Source organism: Hylobates moloch, unplaced genomic scaffold (assembly GCF_009828535.3).
Source record: "Hylobates moloch isolate HMO894 unplaced genomic scaffold, HMol_V3 SCAFFOLD_3, whole genome shotgun sequence".
Classification (NCBI taxonomy): Eukaryota; Metazoa; Chordata; class Mammalia; order Primates; family Hylobatidae; genus Hylobates; species Hylobates moloch.
Window position 1 is genome coordinate 10,613,264 of NW_026652278.1, and position 25,039 is coordinate 10,638,302.

The 25,039-nt window shown below is 42.5% G+C and overlaps 1 protein-coding gene across 5 annotated transcripts in view; it reads left to right on the forward strand.

Annotated features, from left to right (window-relative positions):
• LOC116482488 (protein FAM24B) overlaps positions 1 to 25,039 on the forward strand; it is a 57,505-nt gene that overhangs the window by 8,880 nt on the left and 23,586 nt on the right. Inside the window, exons 1-3 of one of the 5 annotated variants that reach the window (XM_058435931.1) lie at positions 18,332 to 18,487; positions 19,169 to 19,295; positions 20,280 to 20,625. The exons of 1 other annotated variant lie outside the window; for it this stretch is intronic. In XM_058435931.1, the coding sequence (XP_058291914.1) occupies positions 18,406 to 18,487; positions 19,169 to 19,295; positions 20,280 to 20,472 (402 nt within the window). In that variant the 5' untranslated portion in view covers positions 18,332 to 18,405 and the 3' untranslated portion in view covers positions 20,473 to 20,625. Of the gene's footprint in view, positions 1 to 18,331; positions 18,488 to 19,168; positions 19,296 to 20,279; positions 20,626 to 25,039 lie in introns of those variants that run through there. 3 more of the 5 variants (XM_058435932.1, XM_058435933.1, XM_058435934.1) reach the window with 3 other exon arrangements.

Here is a 25,039-nt window from a genome sequence, read left to right on the forward strand (position 1 = left end):
GTATGTTGTGTCTTTGTTCTCATTGGTTTCAAAGAACATCTTTATTTATGCCTTCATTTCGTTATATACCCAGTAGTCATTCAGGAGCAGGTTGTTCAGTTTCCATGTAGTTGAGCGGTTTTAAGTGAGTTTCTTAATCCTGAGTTCTAGTTTGATTGCACTGTGGTCTGAGAGACAGTTTGTTATAATTTCTGTTCTTTTACATTTGCTGAGGAGTGCTTTACTTCCAACTATGTGGTCAATCTTGGAATAGGTGTGGTGTGGTGCTGAAAAGAATGTATATTCTGTTGATTTGGGGTGGAGAGTTCTGTAGATGTCTATTAGGTCTGCTTGGTGCAGAGCTGAGTTCAATTCCTGGATATCCTTGTTAATTTTCTGTCTCATTGATCTGTCTAATGTTGACAGTGGGGTGTTAAAGTCTCCCATTATTATTGTGTGGGAGTCTAAGTCTCTTTGTAGTTTACTAAGGACTTGCTTTATGAATCTGGGTGCTCCTGTAGTGGGTCCATATGTACTTAGGATGGTTAGTTCTTGTTGAATTGATCCCTTTACATGTAATGGCCTTCTTTGTCTCTTTTGATCTTTGTTGGTTTAAAGTCTGTTTTTTCCAAGACTAGGATTGCAACCCCTGCCTTTTTTTGTTTTCCATTTGCTTGATAGATCTTCCTCCATCCCTTTATTTTGAGCCTATGTGTGTCTCTGCATGTGAGATGGGTTTCCTGAATACAGCACACTGATGGGTCTTGACTCTTTATCCAATTTGCCAGTCTGTGTCTTTTAATTGGAGCATTTAGCCCATTTACATTTAAGGTTAGTGTTGTTATGTGTGAATTTGATCCTGTCATTATGATGTTAGCTGGTTATTTTGCTCATTAGTTGATGCAGTTTCTTCCTAGCCTTGATGGTCTTTACAATTTGGCATGTTTTGTAGTGACTGGTACTGGTTGTTCCTTTCCATGTTTAGTGCTTCCTTCAGGAGCTCTTTTAGGGCAGGCCTGGTGGTGACAAAATCTCTCAGCATTTGCTTGTCTGTAAAGGATTTTATTTCTCCTTCACTTATGAAGCTTAGTTTGGCTGGATATGAAATTATGGGTTGAAAATTCTTTTCTTTAAGAATGTTGAATATTGGCCCCCACTCTCTTCTGGCTTGTAGAGTTTCTGCTGAGAGATTAGCTGTTAGTCTGATGGGCTTCCCTTTGTGGGTAACCCGACCTTTCTCCCTGGCTGCCCTTAACATTTTTTCCTTCATTTCAACTTTGGTGAATCTGACAATTATGTGTCTTGGAGTTGCTCTTCTCGAGGAGTATCTTGGTGGCATTTCTGTATTTCCTGAATTTGAATGTTGGCCTGCCTTGCTAGATTGGGGAAGTTCTCCTGGATAATATCCTGCAGAGTGTTTTCCAACTTGGTTCCATTCTCCCCGTCACTTTCAGGTATACCAGTTAGACGTAGATTTGGTCTGTTCACATAGTCCCATATTTCTTGGAGGCTTTGTTTGTTTCTTTTTATTCTTTTTTCTCTAAACTTCTCTTCTCGCTTCATTTCATTCATTTCGTCTTCCATCGCTGATACCCTTTCTTCCAGTTGATCGCATCGGTTACTGAGGCTTGTGCATTCATCACATAGTTCTCGTGCCGTGGTTTTCAGCTCCATCAGGTCCTTTAAGGACTTCTCTGCATTGGTTATTCTAGTTACCCATTCGTCTAATTTTTTTCAAAGTTTTTAACTTCTTTGCCATTGGTTTGAACTTCCTCCTTTAGCTCGGAGTAGTTTGATCTTCTGAAGCCTTCCTCTTTCAACTCGTCAAAGTCATTCTCCGTCCAGCTTTGTTCCATTGCTGGTGAGGAGCTGCATTCCTTTGGAGGAGGAGAGGTGCTCTGATTTTTAGAGTTTCCAGTTTTTCTGCTCTGTTTTTTTCCCATCTTTGTGGTTTTATCTACCTTTGGTCTTTGATGTTGGTGACGTACAGATGGGTTTTTGGTGTGGATGTCCTTTCTGTTTGTTAGTTTTCCTTCTAACAGAGAGGACCCTCAGCTGCAAGTCTGTTGGAGTTTGCTGGAGGTCCACTCCAGACCCTGTTTGGCTGGGTATCAGCAGCGGTGGCTGCAGAACAGTGGATATTGGTGAACCGCATATGCTGCTGCCTGATTGTTCTTCTGGAAGCTTTGTCTCAGAGGAGTACCTGGCCGTGTGAGGTGTCAGTCCGCCCCTTCTGGGGAGTGCCTCCCAGGTAGGCTACTCAGGGGTCAGGGACCCACTTGAGGATGCAGTCTGCCCGTTCTCAGATCTCCAGCTGCGTGCTGGGAGAACCACTACTCTCTTCAAAGCTATCAGACAGGGACATTTAAGTCTGCAGAAGTTATTGCTGCCTTTTGTTTGTCTGTGCCCTGCCCCCAGAAGTGGAGCCTACCGAGGCAGGCAGACCTCCTTGAGCTGTGGTGGACTCCACCGAGTTCAAGCTTCCCTGCTGCTTTGTTTACCTACTCAAGCCTGAGCAATGGCAGGTGCCCCTCCCCTAGCCTTGCTGCCGCCTTCAATTTGTTCTTATGCAGCTTCCTTACCTTTCTTAGCTTTCACAGAATTGAAGAGAGTTAGGGCATTGCTCTGGATTAGTTTTTGGCTTAAGGGAATGTTGTGGCTGGTTTGATCTTCTATCCAGACCACTAAAACTTTATTCATATCAGCAATAAAGCTATTTTGCATTCTTATCTGTGTGTTCACTGGAGTAGCACTTTTAATTTCCTTTGAGAACTTTTCCTTTGCATTCCAACTTGGTAACTGTTTCATGCAAGAGGCCTAGTTGTCAGCTTATCTGGGTTTTCAACATGCCTTACTCACTAAGCTTAATCATTTCTAGCTTTTGATTTAAAATATGACGTATGTGACTCTTCCTTTCATTTGAACACTTAGAGACCATTGTAGGGGTATTAATTGTTATCATTTCGATATTTTTGTGTCTCAGGGAATAGGGAGGCCTGAGAATAGGGAGAGAGATGAGGGAATGGCAGTCAGTGGAGTACTTAGAACACAATTTGTTGATTAAGTCTGCCATGTTACACGGTCATGATTCATGGTGGACCAAAACAATGGCAATAGTAACATCAAAGATTGCTGATCACAGATCCCCATGACATATATAATAATAAAGCAAAGGTTTGAAATATTGTAAGAATTACCAAAATGTGACAGCAGAGACACAAGTAAGCACATGCTGTTGGAAAAATGGCACTGATAGACCTTCTTAATACAGGGTGGCCAGAAATCTTCAGTTTGCAAAAAATGCAGTATCTATGAGGCACAGTACAGTGAAGCACAGTAAAACAAGGTATGCCTGTATACCTAAAACAAGCAGAAGAGAAGACATAATAAAAATAAGCAAAAATCAATGAAATTGACAGAGAAAAAAATCAATGAAATCAAAAGCTGGTTGTTTGAAAAGATAGATAAAGTTGATAGGCCTCTGGTCAGGCTAAAAAAAACACAAGTTATTAATATTAGAAATGAAAGTGGGACCATTAGTATTTATTCCACAGGCATTAAAAGGATAAAAAAGGAGGTCAGGTGCGGTGGCTCATGCCTGTAATATCAGCACTTTGGGAGGCTGAGCTGGGCGGGTGACCTGAGGTAAGGAGTTAGAGACTAGCCTGGCCAACATGGTGAAACCCCATCTCTACTAAAAATAAAAAACTAACGAGGTGTGGTGGCATGCACCTGTAGTTCCAGCTACTCGGGAGGCTGAGGCAGGAGAATCGCTTGAACCTGGGAGGTAGAGGTTGCAGTGAGCCAAGATCACACCACTGCACTCCAGCTGGGCAACAGAGTGAGACTCCATCTCAAAAAAAAAAGATAAAAAAAGAATAATACAAACAGCTGTCTCCGAATTTGATAACAGATGAAATGGATCAATTTCTTGAAAGACACAATGTACCCAAACTTAGAAAGGAGAAATAGATAATCTAAATAGGCCTATATCTAGTAAAAACAAAAAAATTAATAATTACCTTTCCAAAAAATAAAGCACTAGCACCAGATGAGTTCACTTGTGAATTTTCCCAAACATTTGTGGCAAAAATAATACAAATTTTATGCAGTTTTATCCAGAAAATAGAAGCACAGAAACACTTCCTAATTCATTATATGAGGCCAGCATTACCCTAACACCAAAGCAAAGTAAAATCATTAGGAGAATGGAAACATACAGACCAATACCTCTCATGAACACAGATGCAAAAATCCTCAACAAAATATCAAATAGAATCCAACAAGTAGAAAAAGTATTATATATCAACAGCAAGTGGGAGTTACTCCAGGTGTGTAAGGTATTCTAGTATGTTTCTGATTCAATATTGAAAACCAATTAGTGTAACCTATCACATAAAGAATGAAAGAATAAAAATCATATCAATAGATGCAGAAAAGAGGATTTGACAAAATTCAACACCCATTCATCGTAAAAAAAATTCAGCAAACTAGAAATAGATGGAAACTTCTTCAGGTTAATAAAGAACATGTACAAACATCATACTTAACAAGTATGTATTAGAATGGCTAAAATAAAAAAACAAAACCTGAGAATACCAAATGATGCTGGTGGGTATACACAGCATCAGGAATTCTCATTCACTGCTGGTTGGAATTTTGAATGGTACATAATGACTCAGCAGTTGGACTCCTAGTTATTTATACAGCTGAGCTGAAAATCTATTGGTACACAAAAACCTGCACATGAATTTTTATAGTAGCTTTATTCATAATTGGCAAAAGCTGGAAGCAACTAAGATGTCCTTCAGTAGGTAACTAAAGAAACTGCTATTTTCATATAATGGAATATTGTTCCGTGATAAAAATAAATGAGCTGTCAAGTAACAAAATGACATGGAGAAACCTTAAGTGTACATTGCCAGTTGAAACAAGTTAGCCTTAAAAGGCTACATACTATACGGTTCCAACTATGTGACATTCTGGATAAGGCAAAACTACACAGACAATTAAAAGAATGGCTGCCAGGGTCTGGCAGGGGGAAAGGAGAAGGGTAATGTTGAATAAGTGAAGCATGGGATTTTGGGGGCAAAATTAATCTGCATGTGATATTATAATGGTGGATATGTGTATTTGTCAAAACCTATAGGACTGTACAACACACAGAGTGAGAAAACTGAATATAAATTGCTGAACTTAGTTAATATATTAATATTGTCCCATTAATTGTAACAAATGCACCACAGTAATACAAGATGTTTTTTCTTGTCAAAGTTACTTTTATTAGTAAAAGTGTAGTACCTAAATATGTATACAAAAGTTACTCAAAAAATCCATCATTTTTCCTTTGCTGGTGAAAAGTAGTACACACAACAGACCTCAGTGACATTATGCAACAGTGACCCATGCTGGTGTAGAATTCTCACAGCTTTTTAGGAGAACTTTTAAAAAAGCAAGTGAAATATGTAATACCTGATTGTTTTAACTCCAGTGAACTGTGGAAGTATGAAGAAGCTAAGGTTCTTCATTATTCATCAATGCCAAAAATAAAGGTGAAAACTTGAATTCCTATTTGGCTTTCTTGTATTAAATGATCAGAATAAAATTACTGTAATGCTAACTTTTTCAACAACTTCATGTTTTTCACTCTTGCTTTCTATAGCGAACATGGGTTGTTTCAGTTTGCTCTGAATCCCTTTCCTTTTGGGATGAGCTTCACCACTTATCCATTGTGATTGTGGCAGGAGTTATCAGTGACAGTGCATGTGACCCTGACCTGAACAAGATCATGGGCCCTTGTCCCTTTTTCCACAGGGACTGGTACAATTCAATGGCAAGTTATCCAGGGAAGAACAAAGTCCTTTTGTAGGACTTGTGCACGCTGGAAAAGGACATTATCTCTCTCCTTTTTAGATCATAGATCTTAAGGATCTGGGCTTGTAGCTGACACTGGCCCAGTATGTGGAGGGGGCCGGCCTGAAAATGAAACCAGGAAATGGAAAAACAGTCAGGAGATGTTGGTAAAGAGCCCTGGCAACATCATCTGAGGCTATGCCTATGGATGGTAATGAAGTTTTGAGGTTGTTACTTCAGTGAATCAGTGTAAATGAAGTATTCACTAAGGAATTGAACAGAACTAAACAGGACAGATTGAATAAAATAAAATAACAGTGTATGTGAGCAGGGGAGAGGGACATATGGGAATTCTGTCCTATCTACTCAATTTAAAAATAAATAGAAAACTGTTCTAAGAAGACTTTTGAAAGCTCTGTAGCTGATTTGAATGCACATACAGTTTGCTAACCACGAGTCTTGTGGTTTATAGCCTGCCTCTGGAACCAGATTTGCTGAGTTCAATTCTTGGCCCTTTTCCCTGCTAGCTATATGGCCTTGGACAAATTCTTAACCTCCATATGTCCATGTTTTCCCATCTGTTATTGCCTCCATTAATAAAATGGGGATGATAATAGTATTACCTACCTCATAGGGTCTCTTAAGAGAATGAAATATCTAAGAGCTAGTGCCAGGCATGAAGTCATCAATCAGTGTAATATCAGCTATTACTTTGTGATTGTGGATGTTACTGTTACCTGTAGGTAGGAGCAGCTGAATTCTTTCCACAGAGATTCTTCAACATGGCCAAAAAGCTACATGTCCTGGTGATAAGACCAAATGCCTTGGCTTAATGGAAGTGGGAAAGATGGTTCTGATGTCTCTGGTCTTTCCACTGTTCAGGAATGGTTCTCATTGAAATTGAGCTCAGATTCAATGCTTCATGGGTTTCCTTTAGTCTGTCTCCTCCCAAGCTGGCCCTGCAGCTTGATTTGCTTGATAGAGACTGCACTTGGTACTAAGAAGAGTTGGCCACACAATGAGTGGGAATATACTTTCCTCAGGTGATTCTTACACAGTCATTTAGCTAAATATCATCAGCAATTGGTTTCTCCCATTTGGACACCTGAGAGAAAAGTAGTTATGATGTCTCTGTTTATAGTCCTTAAAAGAGCAAAGAAAATATAAGGCAGAAGGAACGTTGTCATACTAGAAGAATTATTTGCATTTGTGTTAAAAAAAAACCCAGTTTGTAATGAACCTGACTTATTCTTTCTAATCTCCATATATAATGCAACAGCCATTTTGCTTATTATTGGCTGAAAAGTCCCTAAAAGCAAGGGCCTTTTATTCATTTATTTTTACTTAAAAATAACTCATTTGAAGAACAGTACATGTTTATTATAGAAAAATAAGAAATACACTGAAAAGAAAAATAATAAAATTCCACAATCCCAACCACGTATAGACAATCACTGTTAATAACTTCATGTATTTACTTTTCTTTTTTCTCTTCTTTCTCCTCCAGATTTCTAAAATGCATATACTTCCTGAGTCTTATTCTAGGGAACATGAATATTGAAATGAACATGAGAGACGGTCCATGCTGTCATGGCATTTATATTCTAAATAGGGGAGACACACAGCAAATAAACCAAAATTAAATTATAATTGCTGTCTAGAATCTAATTAAACAAGGTGATGAGACACAGGGTGTCTTGTAGGTGGGGGTTCAATAATATGGCCAAAGAATGCCATTTGGAGAAGGGGAAATTTTAGCAAAGACATAAAGAGGAATGCACTCAGGTGTGACATGTCTTGGGGAGGGGTTGGTGCATGTTAGGCAAAGAAACAGACAGGGGCTAAGGCCTAGAGGCAGGAAGCAACTGGGCATGTCTACACAGTAAGGGAAGGAGGGCCATTGTGGCTTGAATGTCAATGAAAGGAAGCAAGATGGGAGGTGGTGACAGAAAAGAGAGGCAGGTAAATGGTCAGATTATGAAGGTCTGTGTAGGTCAGATAAGGAGTTTGGATTTTACTCTAAGGTCAATGGGTACTCTTAGAGCAGGAAAAATGATACGGCTGACTAGTTTTTAAAGAATGTCCCAGTGGCTCAGGATGTGAGCTCAGCAATGATGTCAATATATAAAAATTCACTGCTCCTGGGTACCAGCAATGAACAACTGGAATTTGAGACTTGAAAATAATACTGTTTACAATAGCACTAAAAGTTAAAGAAGCATTTAGGTATAAATCTAATAAACTTTGTGTAAGATCTGTATTCTGAGTATTATAAAACGTTGATGGAAATTAATCAAAGAATATCTAAATAAATGGCTATAGTCCATGTTTATGGATAGGAAAATCCACTATTAAGATGTTACTTCTCCCCAATTTGATCTACAGATTCAATGTAGAAAGTTTTTGTAGATAGCTACAAGTTTATTCTAAAATGTATACGAAGAGGCAAAGGAATTAGAATAGCCAAAACAAACCGAAAAATAACAAAGTTTAAGGACTCACACTATTAATTTTAAGACTTATTTTGAAGCTACAGTGATCAATGCAGTTTGACATAGATCAGTGGAACAGAATGGAGAGCCCAGAAACAGATCGACAAAAACAAGATGATTTTTGAAAAATTTTCAAAGGCAAAGTTTTTATAAACCAATTGGATGTCCATGTGCCAAAAAATGAACCTCAACATATACCTCATTTACAAAAACTAAAGCAATATTAATTGTAGACCTAAATGTAAAATATAAAACTATAAAACATATAGAAGAAAACAGGAGAAAATCTGTATGACAGTGGGTTTGGCAATGACATTTTAGATATGACAACAAAAATATAATCCATGAATAAAAGGATAAATTGGAATTTATCTAATTAAAAACTTGCTTTATTGAAGACACACTTAAAAGAATGAAAAGAAAAGCCGTAGACTAGGAGAAAATATTTGCAAATCACATATTTCATAAAGGGCTTAGATCCAGAGCATATAAAGAAGGAACTCTAAAAACTGAATAATAAAGTAAATACCTAATTTCAAGAAATAAGCAAAAGAGCTAAAAAGATACTTTATCAAGGAAGTTATCTACCAATAAGCATATGGATGGCAAATAAGCATATGAAAAGATGCTCAAAATTATTAGTAATGAATCAAATAATAACAGCCAGATACCACTTCAGATGTATTAGAATGACAAGCAAGCAAACAAACAAAAAAGTCCTCTGACATTATCAAATGCTGACAAGTAAACATAGCTGCTAGAATTCAATTTCATTGCTAGCGAGAATAAAAAATGATACAACCACTCTGTAAAACAGTTTGGCAGTTTTTTATAAAGTCAGACATACACTGAATACACAACCCAGCAATTCTACCCTTAGGTATTTACCAAATGAACTGAAAACTTACCTTCACACAAAAACTGGTATGGGATGTATTATAGCAGCTTTTTTATAATTGTCAAAACCTGGAAATAAATCCACATGTCCTTCAATGTATGAATGGATAAACTGTGGTCCAGTCAAACAACAGAATAGTACTTTACCCTAAAAAGAAACTATCGATATACAAATATTAAATGCATTTTCCTAAGTGCACAACGCCAGGTCCAAAAGGCTAAGTATAATATGATTTACTTTATATGACAATCTGCAAACCCAAAACAAAAGGATGGAAAATTGATCCGTGGTTGCCAAGTGGTGGCATATAGGGGAGAAGCTGACTGTAGGGGCCACAGAAGGGAACTTTTTAAGGCGATGGAACTGTTCTTTATGGAACTGTTGTGGACAAATACCTGATTCTGTGCATTTGTCAAAACCCATACTACTGTACATCACAAAGAGCGAACTTTACTGTGTGCAAGTTAAAGAAAAAAAGTCAGACCAAAATGTTGGTGGAAGGGGCTGTGCCAGGACAAAATACAACCTGCCTGGAGTGTTGGCAGCTGATGGCTCTCAGTGCCACTGCTCTCCAGGAATTCAAGACAGTTGTTCACAGGCCCTCCTTGAACAACTCCTCATCCAGTGACTAGTCAATATAGGCATATAAAGGTCTGAGCACACTGCCTCAATGGGGCATCTCAGAAGGGCCAGCCTAGCCTTAAACTCTCCAGGGAGTTGGTGGGAACCTTTTATTGCAGCTGCTTCATAGTTCATTGACTCTTCAGTCCTGCTTCCCTCACCCCTCACAGGGGTGGATTTTGAATACACTCCCCAGGGAGCCTCCTGTACACAAGCCTCTGTGTCAGAGTTTGTTTTCCAGGTTCCTGACCTATGACAGTTGGTACAAGAGTATATAAGGGAATGGCTCTGCCATTGCACCGTGGCAACCTTGCACCTTTCCACCTTTCTGACCATGCAAGACAAGGTCTGAACCCTAGTTAATCTGAGGCTTGGTGGAATGCCTTTGATCCTCCAGGATCAAGAAGGATTTGAGAGGCTTGTAAGGAGCTGCTACAAGGCCATCTCTCACTCACCATCTTCTCTTCTCTGGGAGGCTTTAATGAGTCAGTTCCTAATGGCTGCCTCTGTTCTGATAAGGTATAAAGCTTTCTGCCATGCTTCCATCAGAATACAACTTCAGAATATTAAACCACTTAGCCTTAGTATAGAATTGGCTCCTTAGCAACAAATTATCCCACAACTCACATTGCAGTCATCCAACGTGTTTCATTTGGTGTCATCCTATTTGGAGTGTGGAACAGGGATTGGGGCGCCTTTGGCTAATCTCTCTTTCAGTGTCTGAGTACTAAACCTTCTGAATCAAGAAGTGGATTACTGTGTCTTTACCAGTAGAATCAGTCAGTTCTTGCCTTGTCTTATGTGTGCTGTCCACTTCTATCCAAGAGATGCAGAGAGACCAAGGATGGCCAATTCTGTGGGATCCTAGTTTCCTGAGTCCTCGAAGAGGAACGGCTGATGGAAACCTGAAGTCTCCAAGAAGAAAAAAGCATCTTGCCTAAGGAAATTTAATATATTGCCAGATCCCTAGAGGAACTATGTTCAGATTTTGCTCACAGAAGTCTGTTGCATAACTGCCAGGGAGGGTGGGGTGCCCTGAAGCCTTAGCACGCTCCCTCTGTAGTCTCTGGGGAGCACCAGCCCAAGGGGTACTTCTCGCTGGTACTGGGGACACCATGTTTAGAAGGATTCAGAGGCTCTGTGTGCCCCACAGACAGTAAGGGCTACCTGGGTAACCACTCTCTGTGGTCTTCTCCCAGTTCCTAGAACTTTCCTGCTTCAGGACCCGAAGGTGCACATTCAAGAATGCAGGAGGAGTGATCTGCTGTGGGAACAGGTGTGCATGGAGAGGGATGCACAGGGGCACAGTGACACTCTTTTTTTTATTATTATACTTTAAGTTCTAGGGTACATATGCACAACATGCAGGTTTGTTACATATGTATACATGTGCCATGTTGGTGTGCTGCACCCATTAACTCGTCATTTACATTAGGTATATCTCCTGATGCTATCCCCTCCCTTCCCCCCAACCCACAACAGGCCCCAGTGTGTGATGTTTCCCTTCTTGCGTCCATATGTTCTCATTGTTCAATTCCCACCCATGAGTGAGGACATGCGGTGTTTGGTTTTCTGTCCTTGCAATAGTTTGCTGAGAATGATGGTTTCCAGTTTCATCCATGTCCCTACAAAGGACATGAACTCATCCTTTTTTATGGCTGCATAGTATTCCATGGTGTATATGTGCCACATTGTCTTAATCCAGTCTATCATTGATGGACATTTGGGTTGGTTCCAAGTCTTTGCTATTGTGAATAGTGCCGCAACAAACATACGTGTGCATGTGTCTTTATAGCAGTATGATTTATAATCCTTTGGGTATACACCCAGTAATGGGATGGCTGGGTCAAATGGTATTTCTAGTTCTAGATCCTTGAGGAAAGTGACACTCTTAAGTAGTCACCACATGTGAATCGTCAGAGTATTCAGAGCCAGCCTTGCCAGTGCCTGAGTAGTTGTCAGGTGGTCAGCAGGCACTGACACGCACTTCCAGCCCATTTAGGGGACATAAAAGTAAACTGATAATGTTTTCTTTTGTTCCTTTTTAAAGCTTCAGTTTGACAGTTTAAGGCCTAGAAATATGAGTTTGAAGGGTTTGTACTTCCTCAAGCGTTTATAACATTCTTCTTGTCATTAAGGCCTCAAAACTTGACTGGAGGCAAGTTTGAATGATGAGTGCTTTGGAGAACATGACAAAACTAGAGAAATACAAGGAAACAGATACATAAGTACCATAAATACACAAGCACAGCAAAACTGCCTTTGTGGAGCAGAGGTAAAGGTTCCCAGCGTTGTATTGATAATTTGAGTTTTATAAACTTATTTAAATGTAATAAGAGAAATGACCAGTTGTGAAGTGTAAATGGATTAGATAGCAATTCAGTATTTATTGCTGTAAAGACTGACTTATGTAATAGCAAGAAAGAATAGTGAAAATTCAATTGCAGCAAAGCTCGTTGGCTTCATGTTTTGGACCAAAATGGTTCCCTTTTATAAGTGGAACATAGTAACCTCATGGTAGGCAAAGTTCTCTGATGACCCCCAAGATTCCAGCTCCCCCATGCAGATATGCTGTATATTCCCATCCCCTAGAGGGTAGGCTGGACCAGCGAATATGATGGAATGTCACTCTTGTGTCTAGGTTACTAATCAGCTGACTTTCAGCTAATCAAAGTAGAGATTATCTGGGTAGATCTGACCTTATTAGGTGAGCCCTTTTAAAGAAGATGGGTGGAGCATCAGAGAGGGGCTTTACTCCTAGCCTGGGAAGGAGAAGTAAACTGCCTTGGAGTGAGAGGGCCTGTGAGTGGGTGGCCTGTAGGAGCTGAGAGTGGCTTTGGGCTATTAGCCAGCAAGAAATAGGAACCTCATTCCCACAATCACAAGCAACCAAATTCTGTTTGTCTCCATCCAGTGAAATGTAAATGCAGGGCTGGGCCTGGCTCTGGGGGCTGGCAGCTTAGGGACATCATGAGGCCACTGGTGTTTAGAGGTGGGAAGTGGAAGGAGGGATATAGTGGCTGAGGGAGGCAGCACTAACCCAGGGTGATTTTTCTCAGTCCAGGTGAAATGAAGATCGATCTGTAATCACTGTCTACATCTCTTTGCAACATGTAGTGGGTCTGTTCAGGGGAGAGGGGGCTGGAGAAGGAACCTTTGGGGCCAGTGAGGATGCTCTGCAGTCCTGATTTAGGCCAAGGGAAAGAAGAAGAGACTCCTGGAGACTCCCCAGTATGGCTAGACTGAGACTGAGGTCTCAACACACTGGAAGTGGGAAAGATATTCAGATGCTTTTGCTGTCTGGTCTTTCCAGTGTCAAAGGCCGTTCTCACTGGGATTGAGCTGCAGAATCAGGGCTTTATGACCTCCCCCAGGCTGCCCCTTGAAGGCAAGCACTGCTGACTCCCCACGCTGACACTGTCTGCTTCAGCAGGGTCACTCCTTGCTGCAGCAGCCACAGATGGCTCAGGTCAAGAACAGCAGGACAGGGAGCTTGTTCGCTACACAGGGAACATAATTGGCACCGTCTGCTTAGCTCCTCATAGATGATATTTGGCTTTTCACAAAGTAAGCCACCACAAGTTGGGTGAGACTGCTGGTCTTGGGACAGAGATTGTAGTTGGTTTTGGTCTCTTCCTGGGTGCTGCCCCTGTGCTGATTGTGTCTTCTTGTAATGTGCCATGGCAAAGATATGAGTCACTGAACAATGAGGGACATCCCTTCAAATGGGATACCTGGACACTGTCTGCTTCAGGAGGGGCATTCTTTGCTGTGGCAGCCACATATGGTTCAGGCCAAGAACAGCAGGAGAGGTTGAAAGGCAAAGGAATGTTTGTGTACACTCTTGGCTTTTTTACCTTCTGGCTTGGGGCTATGAGCTTGTAAATAAAATGTCCTCAGCCTGGTGGCTCTGTGTGTCAGCGCTGCCTTGTTGTCACTTTAAATAATTGAGTTTACTATCGGGTGTTTAACTCAGCATGTTAGCTGAGCTCTCCCTCTCTCTGAGGCACTGTAGACTGAAGAAACTGACAAGCTGAATGATCTCCCCTTTCCTGAGCTAGAGAGTACTTGAGCTGTTCTCTTTTCCCCTCGCCAGTTGCCTTAGAAATGGTGAGAGGGGAAGACCCTGGAGGATGCCTGACAAGGGGATGTCTGACACATGATGATAAAGTTGGAGCTCTTTTTGAAATGTTTCTTGCCCTTCCTGGAGCAGAGGAGCCATTATTTATGCAGGTAAAAAAGATGAACTGTTACTTCTCTTGAATCATGTGAGTATGGAGAAGAATGCCTCCCAAGAAATGAAAGATTGGTTTGACAGACTCAGCCTTGTCACATTTTGTGGAAGTTAAGCCTGTGAGTTAGAGGGCAAATCCCAGAGCCCAGTTCGTGGCAGATTGTGACCTTCCTCATCGTGCCTGCACCTCCGGGGGATCTGCATGGATCACCTAGACAGGCACTGATAAGGTAGAACATGGTAATCCATCACTAAGTTTGCAGTTTTTTCTCTTTGGTTCTTTTAAAACTGATTTTGCAGTCATAAAGTTTGGTGAGGGAAAGACTGGATGGGAATTTCAGAGATGGTAAGAGAGGTGTAATCTGGTTCTGGGACGTATAGTAAAATGTGCCATTTGGATTTTACAAAGACACAGAAACTGTCTTCAAACCTTGGCAGTTCATAAAATCCGATTGCATGTTGTTCACCATTATCTTTATTTCTCTGAGAATAAAGGATTCAGTTAAGGAGATCCTCTCTCTGGGGCAAAACCCAACTCTTCTCATGGCATTTGCCAGGGCCATAGCAAGGTCCCCATCTGCACCAAGAGTCTGAAGGTAAAGATAAGTTTCCTGGGAGCAGAGCAGAAGGAGCTGTGGAGGAGGCACAGAGATGGGAACTGGGTCAAATAGGGAGCTCACAGGCTTTGTAGTTTCGGATCCAGGATCCTTCTGTCACCAGAGATGCAATTTAGCAGGCATCAGGGTGTTTGCAACCATTTGACTCAGGTGTTAGTCACAGGATGGGCAGTTTGCAAATAACTGACTTGGGTGAAAGTCCTTGTGGATGTGAATTACAGAGAATTTCCATAGAGAAAAGGCCAGCCCCTGTATCGGGAATCGCATTTTGCAAAGTTGAATCCACTGATTCTGAGCACGGTTGCTGCCTACCTTTTGCCATCTGGAATACATGGCCCCATTCCTCTCAGTACTCTTAAGCAGTCACCACATGTGAATCATCAGTGAGATATTGCTTCGAATGAAAACATCAACACAAAAATCAGCCCCTTCCTTAAATGAAATGCAACGGGATTTATTTGCAGATCTTTCAGCTGACAGCCAAAATCACGGCCTTTGAATAATAGAGTTAGGGGGACCGGGAGTGGGGAACAACACATCATTTCAGAAGGTTCAGGAAGGCTGGGGGTGGAAAAGCGTTGGACTTTGGAAGCAGGAGATGGAGGGAAGGATTATAGAACCGGGTCCTAGTTTCTTTGCTGCCAGTGACTTGCTGTGTGACCCAAGGGAGTCACCTCCACTCTCTGAGCTTCAGTTTCCTCATCTTTCAAACAGAGATTTTAGTTACTGCCTCCTGGTTGTCTTCATTACAACTCAGAAAGATATTACTAAAACACATTGGAAGTAGTTAAATGTTGGTGACTTATAAGCAATGTAGAAATTATGCATTCTTTTTAATAAATGAAATAATATTGGTCAGGGTTTAATTGCTATGTCTGAGCCACTGCACTGTCTAAATTTAGAAGCTCAGTCAGAGAAAGTGAGTACCAGATTGACAAAATTCAGATTTCAGTCATTGATCATAACATGTGCCAGCACCTAATAGGTTCTAGGTTCTTTGATACCTAGGGTTGCAGAGCTCCTGCCCCCATAGAGCTCACAAACACCTTGAAAAAGCAAACTTTAAATGCACAAGCCCACAGACTATCAAACAGCAATCAAGTAACCACAGAAATAGAGGGAAACCGAGAGATGAAGTAGTCACCTCCATGGGGAGGGTCCACAGTGCCTAGCTCCTTAATGATGGCTAAGCTTATTTAGGGTTATATCCCTCTGAACCCGAGTAGGGACTACAGACATCTGCTACCACATCTGGCTAATTTATTTTCATTTTCCTTTTTAAAATTTTTTGTAGAGATGGAGTCTCATCATGTTGCCAAGGCTGATCTCAAACTCCTGGGCTCAATCCAGTCCTCTTGCCCTACCCTCCCAAAGTGCTGGGATTACAGGCATGAACCACTACACCTAGTAAACAATTCAAATTTCCATGTAGGCACAAACAAAGGGCATGGATACATAGGGAGAGGAGCAACTAACACGGGAGGGAGGCGGAAATCAGTGAAGGTTTTATAAGGACATGGCATTTTATTGAAGTCTTGCAGGCTTGGTATTTCAGCAGATAGAGGAGGCGAGGGACAGGGAGGGCCATCTAACCAGGTCAGAGGCATGAAAATACATGGGGTGTGGGGTAATGCAGAGGGAGATGAGGCTGGAAAGATATTATGTTGAGATATGGGCTGGATAACACATGCGAAGGGCCCAGGGTACAAAATTTAAGGAGATACTCATTTTCAGGATTTAGCAAGTGTAGGGTTTGTGCAGAGGCTGTGGCTTTTAAGCAGAGAACTGATTTAAAAACTTCCCATATGGGGGACTTCCACTTATGGGAAGAGATACTTTTTCTTATTCTTCCTAAGTACAACTAAAATCCATGGACATTATACATAAAACAAACATAAGACTTGAATAGGTGGCGAGAAGAAGGAAGGCTAGCTGGGACCTTGGGATCAAAGTAATAGCATGGTAGTGAGTTCCATAAGTTTTGCTTTCTGACTCAGATTCCTAAACTTGGAGCTGAAGAAGTGAGCAACTTGGAAACACCAATGGGTTCAGACAAAAGAGCCCCAGCAAGAAACTAGTTTTTCTGGCCAAAAGACCAGGAAATGGGCAACTCAACAAGACAGAAAACTTTTAGACAATAGCTTCTGCATTCTAGGCAAACACCGTAGAAAAAACTATGGCCCTATCCCAACTCCACCAGCGAAAACTGAGTAGAGAGCCTAGATGTCTACTGTTACCAAGCTGTAAAGAAGTTTCCTAAAGCACCCCTCCACCGGGGTGGTGTCAGAGAAGGCTGAATAAAGAGCAGAGACTCAACTCTGACCCCTGTGGTATCTCACTGGAGACCCCTTGGGGAGTCTGGATTTCTTCTCTGACCCAGTAGATAATGGGGCAACTTTCCACTTAACTTCTGGGGTGGCGCGAGAGGAGGTCTGGTGAAATTTCATGACTTTTATTATCTCACAGTGGTAATAAGGCCACCTCCACTGCAGTGTCAGTGGAGACTAAAACAGAAAGGAATTTTCCTGTAGTCTTCATTATAAGAACCTGGTGAGCTCCTGGAGATATGACTCATGAAAGTGCACCCCCACCCAACAAAACAAAACAAAACAAAACAAAATTGGGCCCTCAGGAGTTTTTAAATATTCTGCTAGTCCCTATTCATCATCCAGGAAGACATCAGTTACCATGTAAGTGTTCTTACCAGTTGCTGGCTCTGGCAATGGCTTCTGCTCCTAAGCTGGGATTCTCTGTATTTACCTCTCTCTTTAGTTTTGGGGGTGGCTGTTTGCCCTGTGACTTCAATTTTCTGGTTGACGTAAGAGTTGTTGATTCAGCTTTTATTCAGTCACTTTTTTCAGCTTTTTACTTGTTGTGAGGATGGGAATGATGACTCCCAAGCCCTTCACATGTTGGTGCAGAAACCAGAAGTCCTGTGTTCATTTTTACCAATTTTTTTTTTCTTTCTGTATTGCAGTTTGGATAATCTCGACTGTCTTGAAGTTCACTGATTCTTTCTTCTGTCAATCCAAATCTGCTATTAAGCCCTTCTAGTGAATTTTTCATTTCAGTTATTGTAGTTTCCAATGCCATAATTTCTGTTTGGTTCTTTTAATAATTTTTATCTTTATTGGTATTTTTTATGATGAAGCATTATTCTCATATTTTCCTTTAGTTTTTTGGACATGGATTCCTTTGAACATATTTAAAAGACTTTAAAAGTCTTTTCTAGTAGGGCCAATGTCTGGGCTTCTTCCAGAAAAAGTTTTTACTTATTGCTCCCCCACTCCTTTATGGGCCATACTTTCTGATAGGCTTTTTTGAAAACTGGACATTTAAAATAATATAACGTGGCATCTCTGGGAATCAGACTCTTAACTGAAACTTTTCTCTGAGGGAAACAAAGCCTGAAAAGGGGAGATTGAGTATTACATGGCTTAAGAGAGTGTTTAGGCATATCTACTTCCATTGGTGCTGAAATATATCTGGAAGTGGAATGGAATTCAGAACTCCATGAAAGAGAGCTGGTGTCCAGAGCGTTGATGTCATACAGCCTGCGTCCTGATTGGCACAGAAGTTGGAACTAGATTGTGGATATCTATTCTGCTAGCTCTGCTAGAAGACTGCTTCTAAAAGCAAGCTCTTCAACTTTGGATGTTAATCATTAGAATTTTCTTTCTCAGATTAAAGGTTTGAGAAATTCCTGATAAGATGTCCTGTTCTCTAAAGTTTACTTTGATTGTAATTTTTTTTTACTGTTGGCTTTCATCCAGCCATGAAGAGTTAGAAGGTGGTAAGTATGCTTTGGCAATCAGATTGTTTATTCTTCTCCCCTGACTCACTTTTTCCCAGTTTCAGAAAGTTAAACTAATTTATTGTCTCAAATTGGATTTCTTGGGAGAATTTAAGATTTAGGAGGAAAAATGTCAGTTGTCAGAGGAAGAATTGTAAAGTTCTTTTCCTAAAACATGCATCATTTACAAAATGGATTTGCATATTCTCAGTATTGTTGGGACAGTAACATTTGGAAACAGTCATTTCCATAGAAGAGCTTTGAGCCTGATATCCAGTGAGGGGTCATTTCTGACTCTGAAAATGAGTATAGCTCAGGAGGCCCAGGTGCTGGGGAGTGATGCCATCAGCTCCACGGCAGGCGTGCTTGTTATTTCCAGCCGCACATCACACCTGTTAAAGGGAAAGATTCTTCCCACTGCTTGTCCTTCTGATAGCCTTCTCTCTGGACTTTGCATTTCCATTCCTTTTCATTGACAAACTGACTTTTTTGTTTTCTTTTTTTTTCCATCTCTGGGCCAGCTTGGGATCCTAGGCCGCCCTGGGAAGATATTTGTGTTTTACACACATAAGGATCTGTGTTTGGGGTTTCCTCTTCTTCCCCTGACATTGGCATTGCTTAGTGGTTGTGTGGGGAGGGAGACCACACGGGCTCAGTGCTTGCTTGCACTTATCTGCCTAGGTACATCGAAGTCTTTTGACCTCCCTACAGTGATTATGCTTGTCATTGCTGGTGGCATCCTGGCGGCCTTGCTCCTGCTGATAGTTGTCGTGCTCCGTCTTTACTTCAAAATACACAACACACTAACGTGAGTCACATGTTCAAAATAAAAAACGTACTAAAGTGAGTCACATGGGGAAAAGGGGATAACACTCCCTCAGTGGGATACCTGGGCTCCCTGTTGGAGCAAGGTCATTCCTTGCTGCTGTGGCCATACCCTGGGTGAGGGCAAGAAGAACAGGCAGCTTTGTAAAAGCAAAAAGACAGCTGAGGGTAGAGTCTTATTTTTTTCTTCCTGGTTGGGGTTGGTAGAATGTTCTCAGCTTTGGCCTGTGAGCGTCAGTGCTGCTTGGCTGTCACTGGACCTCACTAAGTTTACCATCAGGTGTTTAATTCAGCACCTTGGCCAAGCCTCCCTCTGTCCTGGGCACTGTAGGCTGCAGACTCTGGGGGAGGCTGCATGAAAGAGCTCTGCCTTGTGCTCATGTGGAGGACGGGCTGGATTGATCTCTTCTTGCCTGAGTTGGGAGCTCTCAGGGTATTCCTCCATTTGTTTCTGGCGGCCTTGGGGAAAATGACTGGGGCTCTAGATCTCAGGGACAGCTGAACCGTGTGGAAAACTTGGGGGACAGTGGACAAGGGAGGGTAGGTCAGATAAGAGATTATATTTTGAGGAGAAGACCCTTTAAGTACCAGAGAGATTGGTTGTCAGATGCAATTGTGTCCCCATTCTAAGGAGTCCACAGTGGCACATCCCGGAGCCCGGAACACAGCTGATTGCAGCACCTTCCCATCATTCCTGCATCTTGGGGGCCTGCAGTGACCAGCTGGGTGACCTTGCTTGCGAATTCACTCCCCCTTACTTTTGTAACCTCAGTTTACATTTATAGCAATCATAGGAGAGGAAAGGATTTGAGAGGAACTTGAGAGGGGGGAGAAAGCTTTAATATAGGGCTGGTGTTCATGTTTGACTGGCTTCAGCACTAAACTCCCCAGATACCCCCAACAGTTCTAACAAAAGGACTGAGAAGAAAAATTCTAAGCCTGAGCTTTGTGTGTGTCTTTTCTCAAGAGCTGCAAAGGAACCTGAGGCTGTGGCTGTAAAAAATCACAACCCAGACAAGGTGTGGTGGGCCAAGAACAGCCAGGCCAAAACCATTGCCACGGAGTCTTGTCCTGCCCTGCAGTGCTGTGAAGGATGTAGAATGTGTGCCAGTTTTGATTCCCTGCCACCTTGCTGTTGTGACATAAATGAGGGCCTCTGACTTGGGAAAGGTGGGCACAAAAATCTTCATGAGCAATACTTCTTAGTAGATTGTTTGGTTATTCAAATCAAGTTCTAGAGTTTTTATGTGAGATGATATAATTTACAGTGTTGTTTTATATACTTTTGAATAAATGTACACTATTAAAAATAATCCTCCTTGCTGCCAATATTTTTTGATGGTTAATTATAAACATCCTTTGTTTATATATATTTATTACTCACTTTGGAATGTGGGGGACTTAGCTTGTAGCACTGCAACAGAAGAAAGAGAATTGGAATAAAAGTGTCCAGCCCATCTCCCACCCAAGAAGGAAGATGCACACTGTTCTTAGGACATTTCCAATTTCAGCCCAGCTGATCTTGTCCAGCTGGAGTCATTCATTTAGCTCTCATGAGGGCTTGGATGGTTGACATCCACCGCAGAAAATGGTGTCATGTCCTGATACCTGTCCTGTCGCCCTGTCCATTTATCCAAGACAGTGAGAGAAGCCAGGCAGGACCTCCCTGTGTTAAAGTTGTCTGACCTATGTAAGATAGGCCTGAGCTCAGTGACCTCAAAAGGACCTTTTGAAAACCAGTTTCTTCCTACTGCAATCCCCAGATCTCCAGAGCTTGTGGCTGCTTCGTGGATTACGGTAACAGTGATGTGTGTTGATCCAGCCATCAACATCTTCAACTGTAACACGAACCACCAGCCAAAGGCCAAAGTCCGGACTCCCTGACCACAACAACAGGTGGCAGGAAGCACCCCTCCCCACTTTACTCCCAGCTGCCTTCTGTTCCAGCTCCTGCCCTTGAACCTCCTGGAACCTCTTTCTAAGTATGATTCCCTATCTGTAACCGCCATGTCCACTCCTCTCATGAACTAAACCCTTGCTTGTGACCATCACATGTATACTGAATGTAAAGAATTATTAGCTAGTAACAGATTTAGTAATCTACTAAAAGGAGGTAAAAAGGAAAACAAAAATCACAAATGAAGGAAACAGCTGTGACATCTAGGCACAGAAATGGGCCAGATGTGGGTGGAGGAGCTGCCTGTAGAGGCCGAGCACCTCCTGGAGGCTGAGCCTCCAGCCCCAGCATGCTTGGGAAGAGGCCAAGTCAGGGCAGCCTCCAGCTGGAGGTCACCTGTCCCCCTTAAGTTTCCGGGCACTGTCTCTGTCCCCTGCCTTTGATTTTCTCTTGTCACCAGCAACCTCTGACAGATGGAGCACATACAAATCTCCTCCTACCCCACCCAGTGGGCGGCCCAGTGCCTGGACCCAGGATGCCTGTGCCAGGGCCTCCCCATGTGGGTGACTATGCCTGGTGCAGGTATTGCAGGGGCTGTGAGGGAGGCGGGTGGGACAAAGGTCTTCAGGATACCCCCATTAGCAGGAGGACAGAGCACCACACATGGGCTTTAGAGCCCTATGGAGCCGGTTCCCATCCCAATTTGGCCTTCACCAGGGGAAGTCCCTTGACTCATCTGAGCCTCTGTGTCCTTGATGTGAAGTGGGGACTTGCACAGGTGACAGAGAAGGAGCAGTGAGATGATGCAGGGTGACCCCACAGCACCCCGTGGTCCCCAGGAAGTTGCCAGAGGCCTGAAGGGGGCTTCTCTCCTGACTGGACCTGGAAGCCTGGGTCCTTTACCAGGGCCACCTGACAGAGTGTGGCCACGAAACTCTCGCACTCAGTGGAGATGGATTAGGGACGTTGGGTGACAGAGGGGTTCAGAGGGAAAGCCCAGGGTGGGAGTGGGTATTCATGGACACAGCTGCAAACGCTTAGTAACCAGAAGGGTTCCCCATCTCAAACATCTCTGCCCTGCTAAGTCACCCCAGGATACCCAGTCCTGCCTAATCCACAGCCACCCCAGGCAGATAGGAATGGAGCAGAGCCAGGCAGGGGCCTTGGGGAGTGTCCAAGCTCCTCCTGAGCATCCCAGGTGCTGCCTTTCCCCTGCAAGGGCCCAACGAGGAATGGATCCCCCGGGTCACAGCGTAGGACTGTGCTCTCCCTAGGGAGGCCTCCTGGACTGCAGCACAGTCAGAACAACACAGAGGGGCTGACGGTAGCCAGAGGGTTTCACCCTAGGAGACTCAGCCTACACGAGTGTCACACCTCCCCAGAGCTGCACAAAGATTCTTCAGAAAGTAGCCAGTCCTGGCATTGTCCACTCAATATGTTCCACCTGAACTTAGAGTGAAACCCAGACTCATTTGCCCTATGGGTCCTTCCCCATCTGACCTTCACCTGCTCCTCTCCATCCTCCCCTCTCAGCTCACTCCTCCCACTCATGATCAGCCAGGCTGTTCTTTATTCCCTACTATTGTAGGTGTGCCCACCTGGTCTCTGCCTCAGGGCCTGTGCACTTGCCCTCTCTTTTGCCTAAGATGCAACCCCCAAGCTCAGATCACCCATGAATGCCTCCCTCTTGTCTTTCTGCCTTTGTTCAGATTTCATCTCTCAAGATGCCCTCCTTCTCACTGTCAGATTTCCTCCCCACCCCAAGGCAAACACCATCTATGCAGTCATCCTGTTTATTGTATCCGTAGCTCCTCTCACCAGTTGAATTCTTCATTTATTTTTGTTGTCTAACTTTCCACTTAGAATACAAGTTTCATGAGGGCAGGACTGTGTCTCTCACATTCAATTCTATATTGCTTAGGCCCAAGATCAATAAGTAGTATTTACTGATTGAATGAATGAAAAGAGGACAGCCCCCACCCACCACCACTTGCTCCTCCCAGTCTCACTGTGGACACTAGGATTTCTTTCTCTAGGCTGCAAAACACCGTGCCTGAGAGACTAATTCACCTGCTTCAGTCTCTCCAGACATAACTGGTTAGAAATCGCTGTGGCGGAATCTGGATCTGCACTCTTTTTCTCTTCATTCTCTATGCTCTTCCCCTCCCCCACAGGGTCAGCCACCTGGCAGGGCATCTGAATGTCCCAGCTGGACCCAGATTTTGCCCAGGTGCTGCACCCTCTGCCTTGCCCCACAGGCCTTTGTTCTCCCACAAGCTCCCTTCTCAAAGCAGAGCCCTGAAGACTTCGGTGATGTCAATGAGGCCACCTGTTTGTGATGTGCAGGCACAGAAGAAAGGCACAGCTCCCCATCAGTTTCATGGAAAATAACTCAGTGCCTGCTAGGAACCAGCTGCTGGAGATCCCTACAAAGAGCTTCCACTGGGAGCAACCCTTCCAGGAAGGAGTTGGGGAGAGAGAACCCTCAGTGTGGGGAATGCTGATAAGAAACCAGTCACACAGCTGCTCTATTCTCACACAAATCTACCCCTTGCGTGGCTGGAACTGACGTTTCCCTGGAGGTGTCCAGAAAGCTGATGTAACACAGAGCCTATAAAAGCTATCGGTCCTTAAGGCTGCCCAGCCCCTTGCCAAAATGGAGCTTGTAAGAAGGCTTATGCCACTGACCCTCTTAATTCTCTCCTGTTTGGCGGAGTTGACAATGGCAGAGGCTGAAGGTAAGAAAATTGAACCAGATTTATTCACCAAAACAGAGAAGTTCTTCTCTTAAGAGGCCTCTTTCAACATTTTTCAAAGTGTTTATATCTCTTGGCCCCAGTTGAGAGAAAAATGTACTCCAATGCTCTTGGAGGGGATTTTAAATTAGTTCTAATTTTATTTGGCTCATCTGACAATGTCCATAAAAATATCAAAAGCATATACAATTTTACTGGGTAATTTACTGCTAAGAGTTTTTGTTTTGGAAATAAGCATAAAAGTGTCCAAAGATATATGTGTAAATATGTGCACTTACATAATTGTAAACTACAACATGAATTTTCATTATTTGTTATGGTAAATCCATAAAATGGAACACTGTTTTTTGCAACTTAAAAAAAAATGATGGCTGGGGGCGGTGGCTCACACCTGTAATCCCAGCACTTTGGGAGGCCCAGGCGGGTGGATCACGAGGTCAGGAGTTCGAGACCAGCCTGGCCAACATGGTGAAACCCCGTCTCCACTAAAAATACAAAAATAAGCCAGGTGTGGTGGTGCGTGCCTGTAGTCCCAGCTACTCGGGAGGCTGAGGCAGGAGAATCGCTTGAACCCGGGAGGTGGAGGTTGCAGTGAGCTGTGATCATGCCACTGCACTCCAGCCTGGGTGACAGAGCAAGACTCCGTCTCATAAAAAAAAAAAAAAAAAAAAAAAAAAAAAAAAAAAAAAAAAAAAAAAAAAAGACTGATCTATAAAGTGTCCATAGACCATATTAAGAGAAAAAAAAGATCTGAAGTTTGTGTACAATATGATGGTTCTTATGTTTGAAATATATACATTCAAGCATTTTAAATGTCTAGAAATAGGAGAGGAAAGGAAAAGATGTGGAAGAATTTACACCAAGGTTTTAGTGATGATTGTTTCTGGATGGATGGGGTTATGGGAGTATATGGGAGAATAAATAAAAATTAAGCTTTGTTCCTAGGTAGGTGGGGTTTTTGACCATTCGTCAAAATCTTGATGGGATTTTGAATTAGTACTAATTTTATTTGGGCCCATCTGACAATGTACATAAAAATATAAGAATTTACCAAATAATTTTTTTTTATTATTA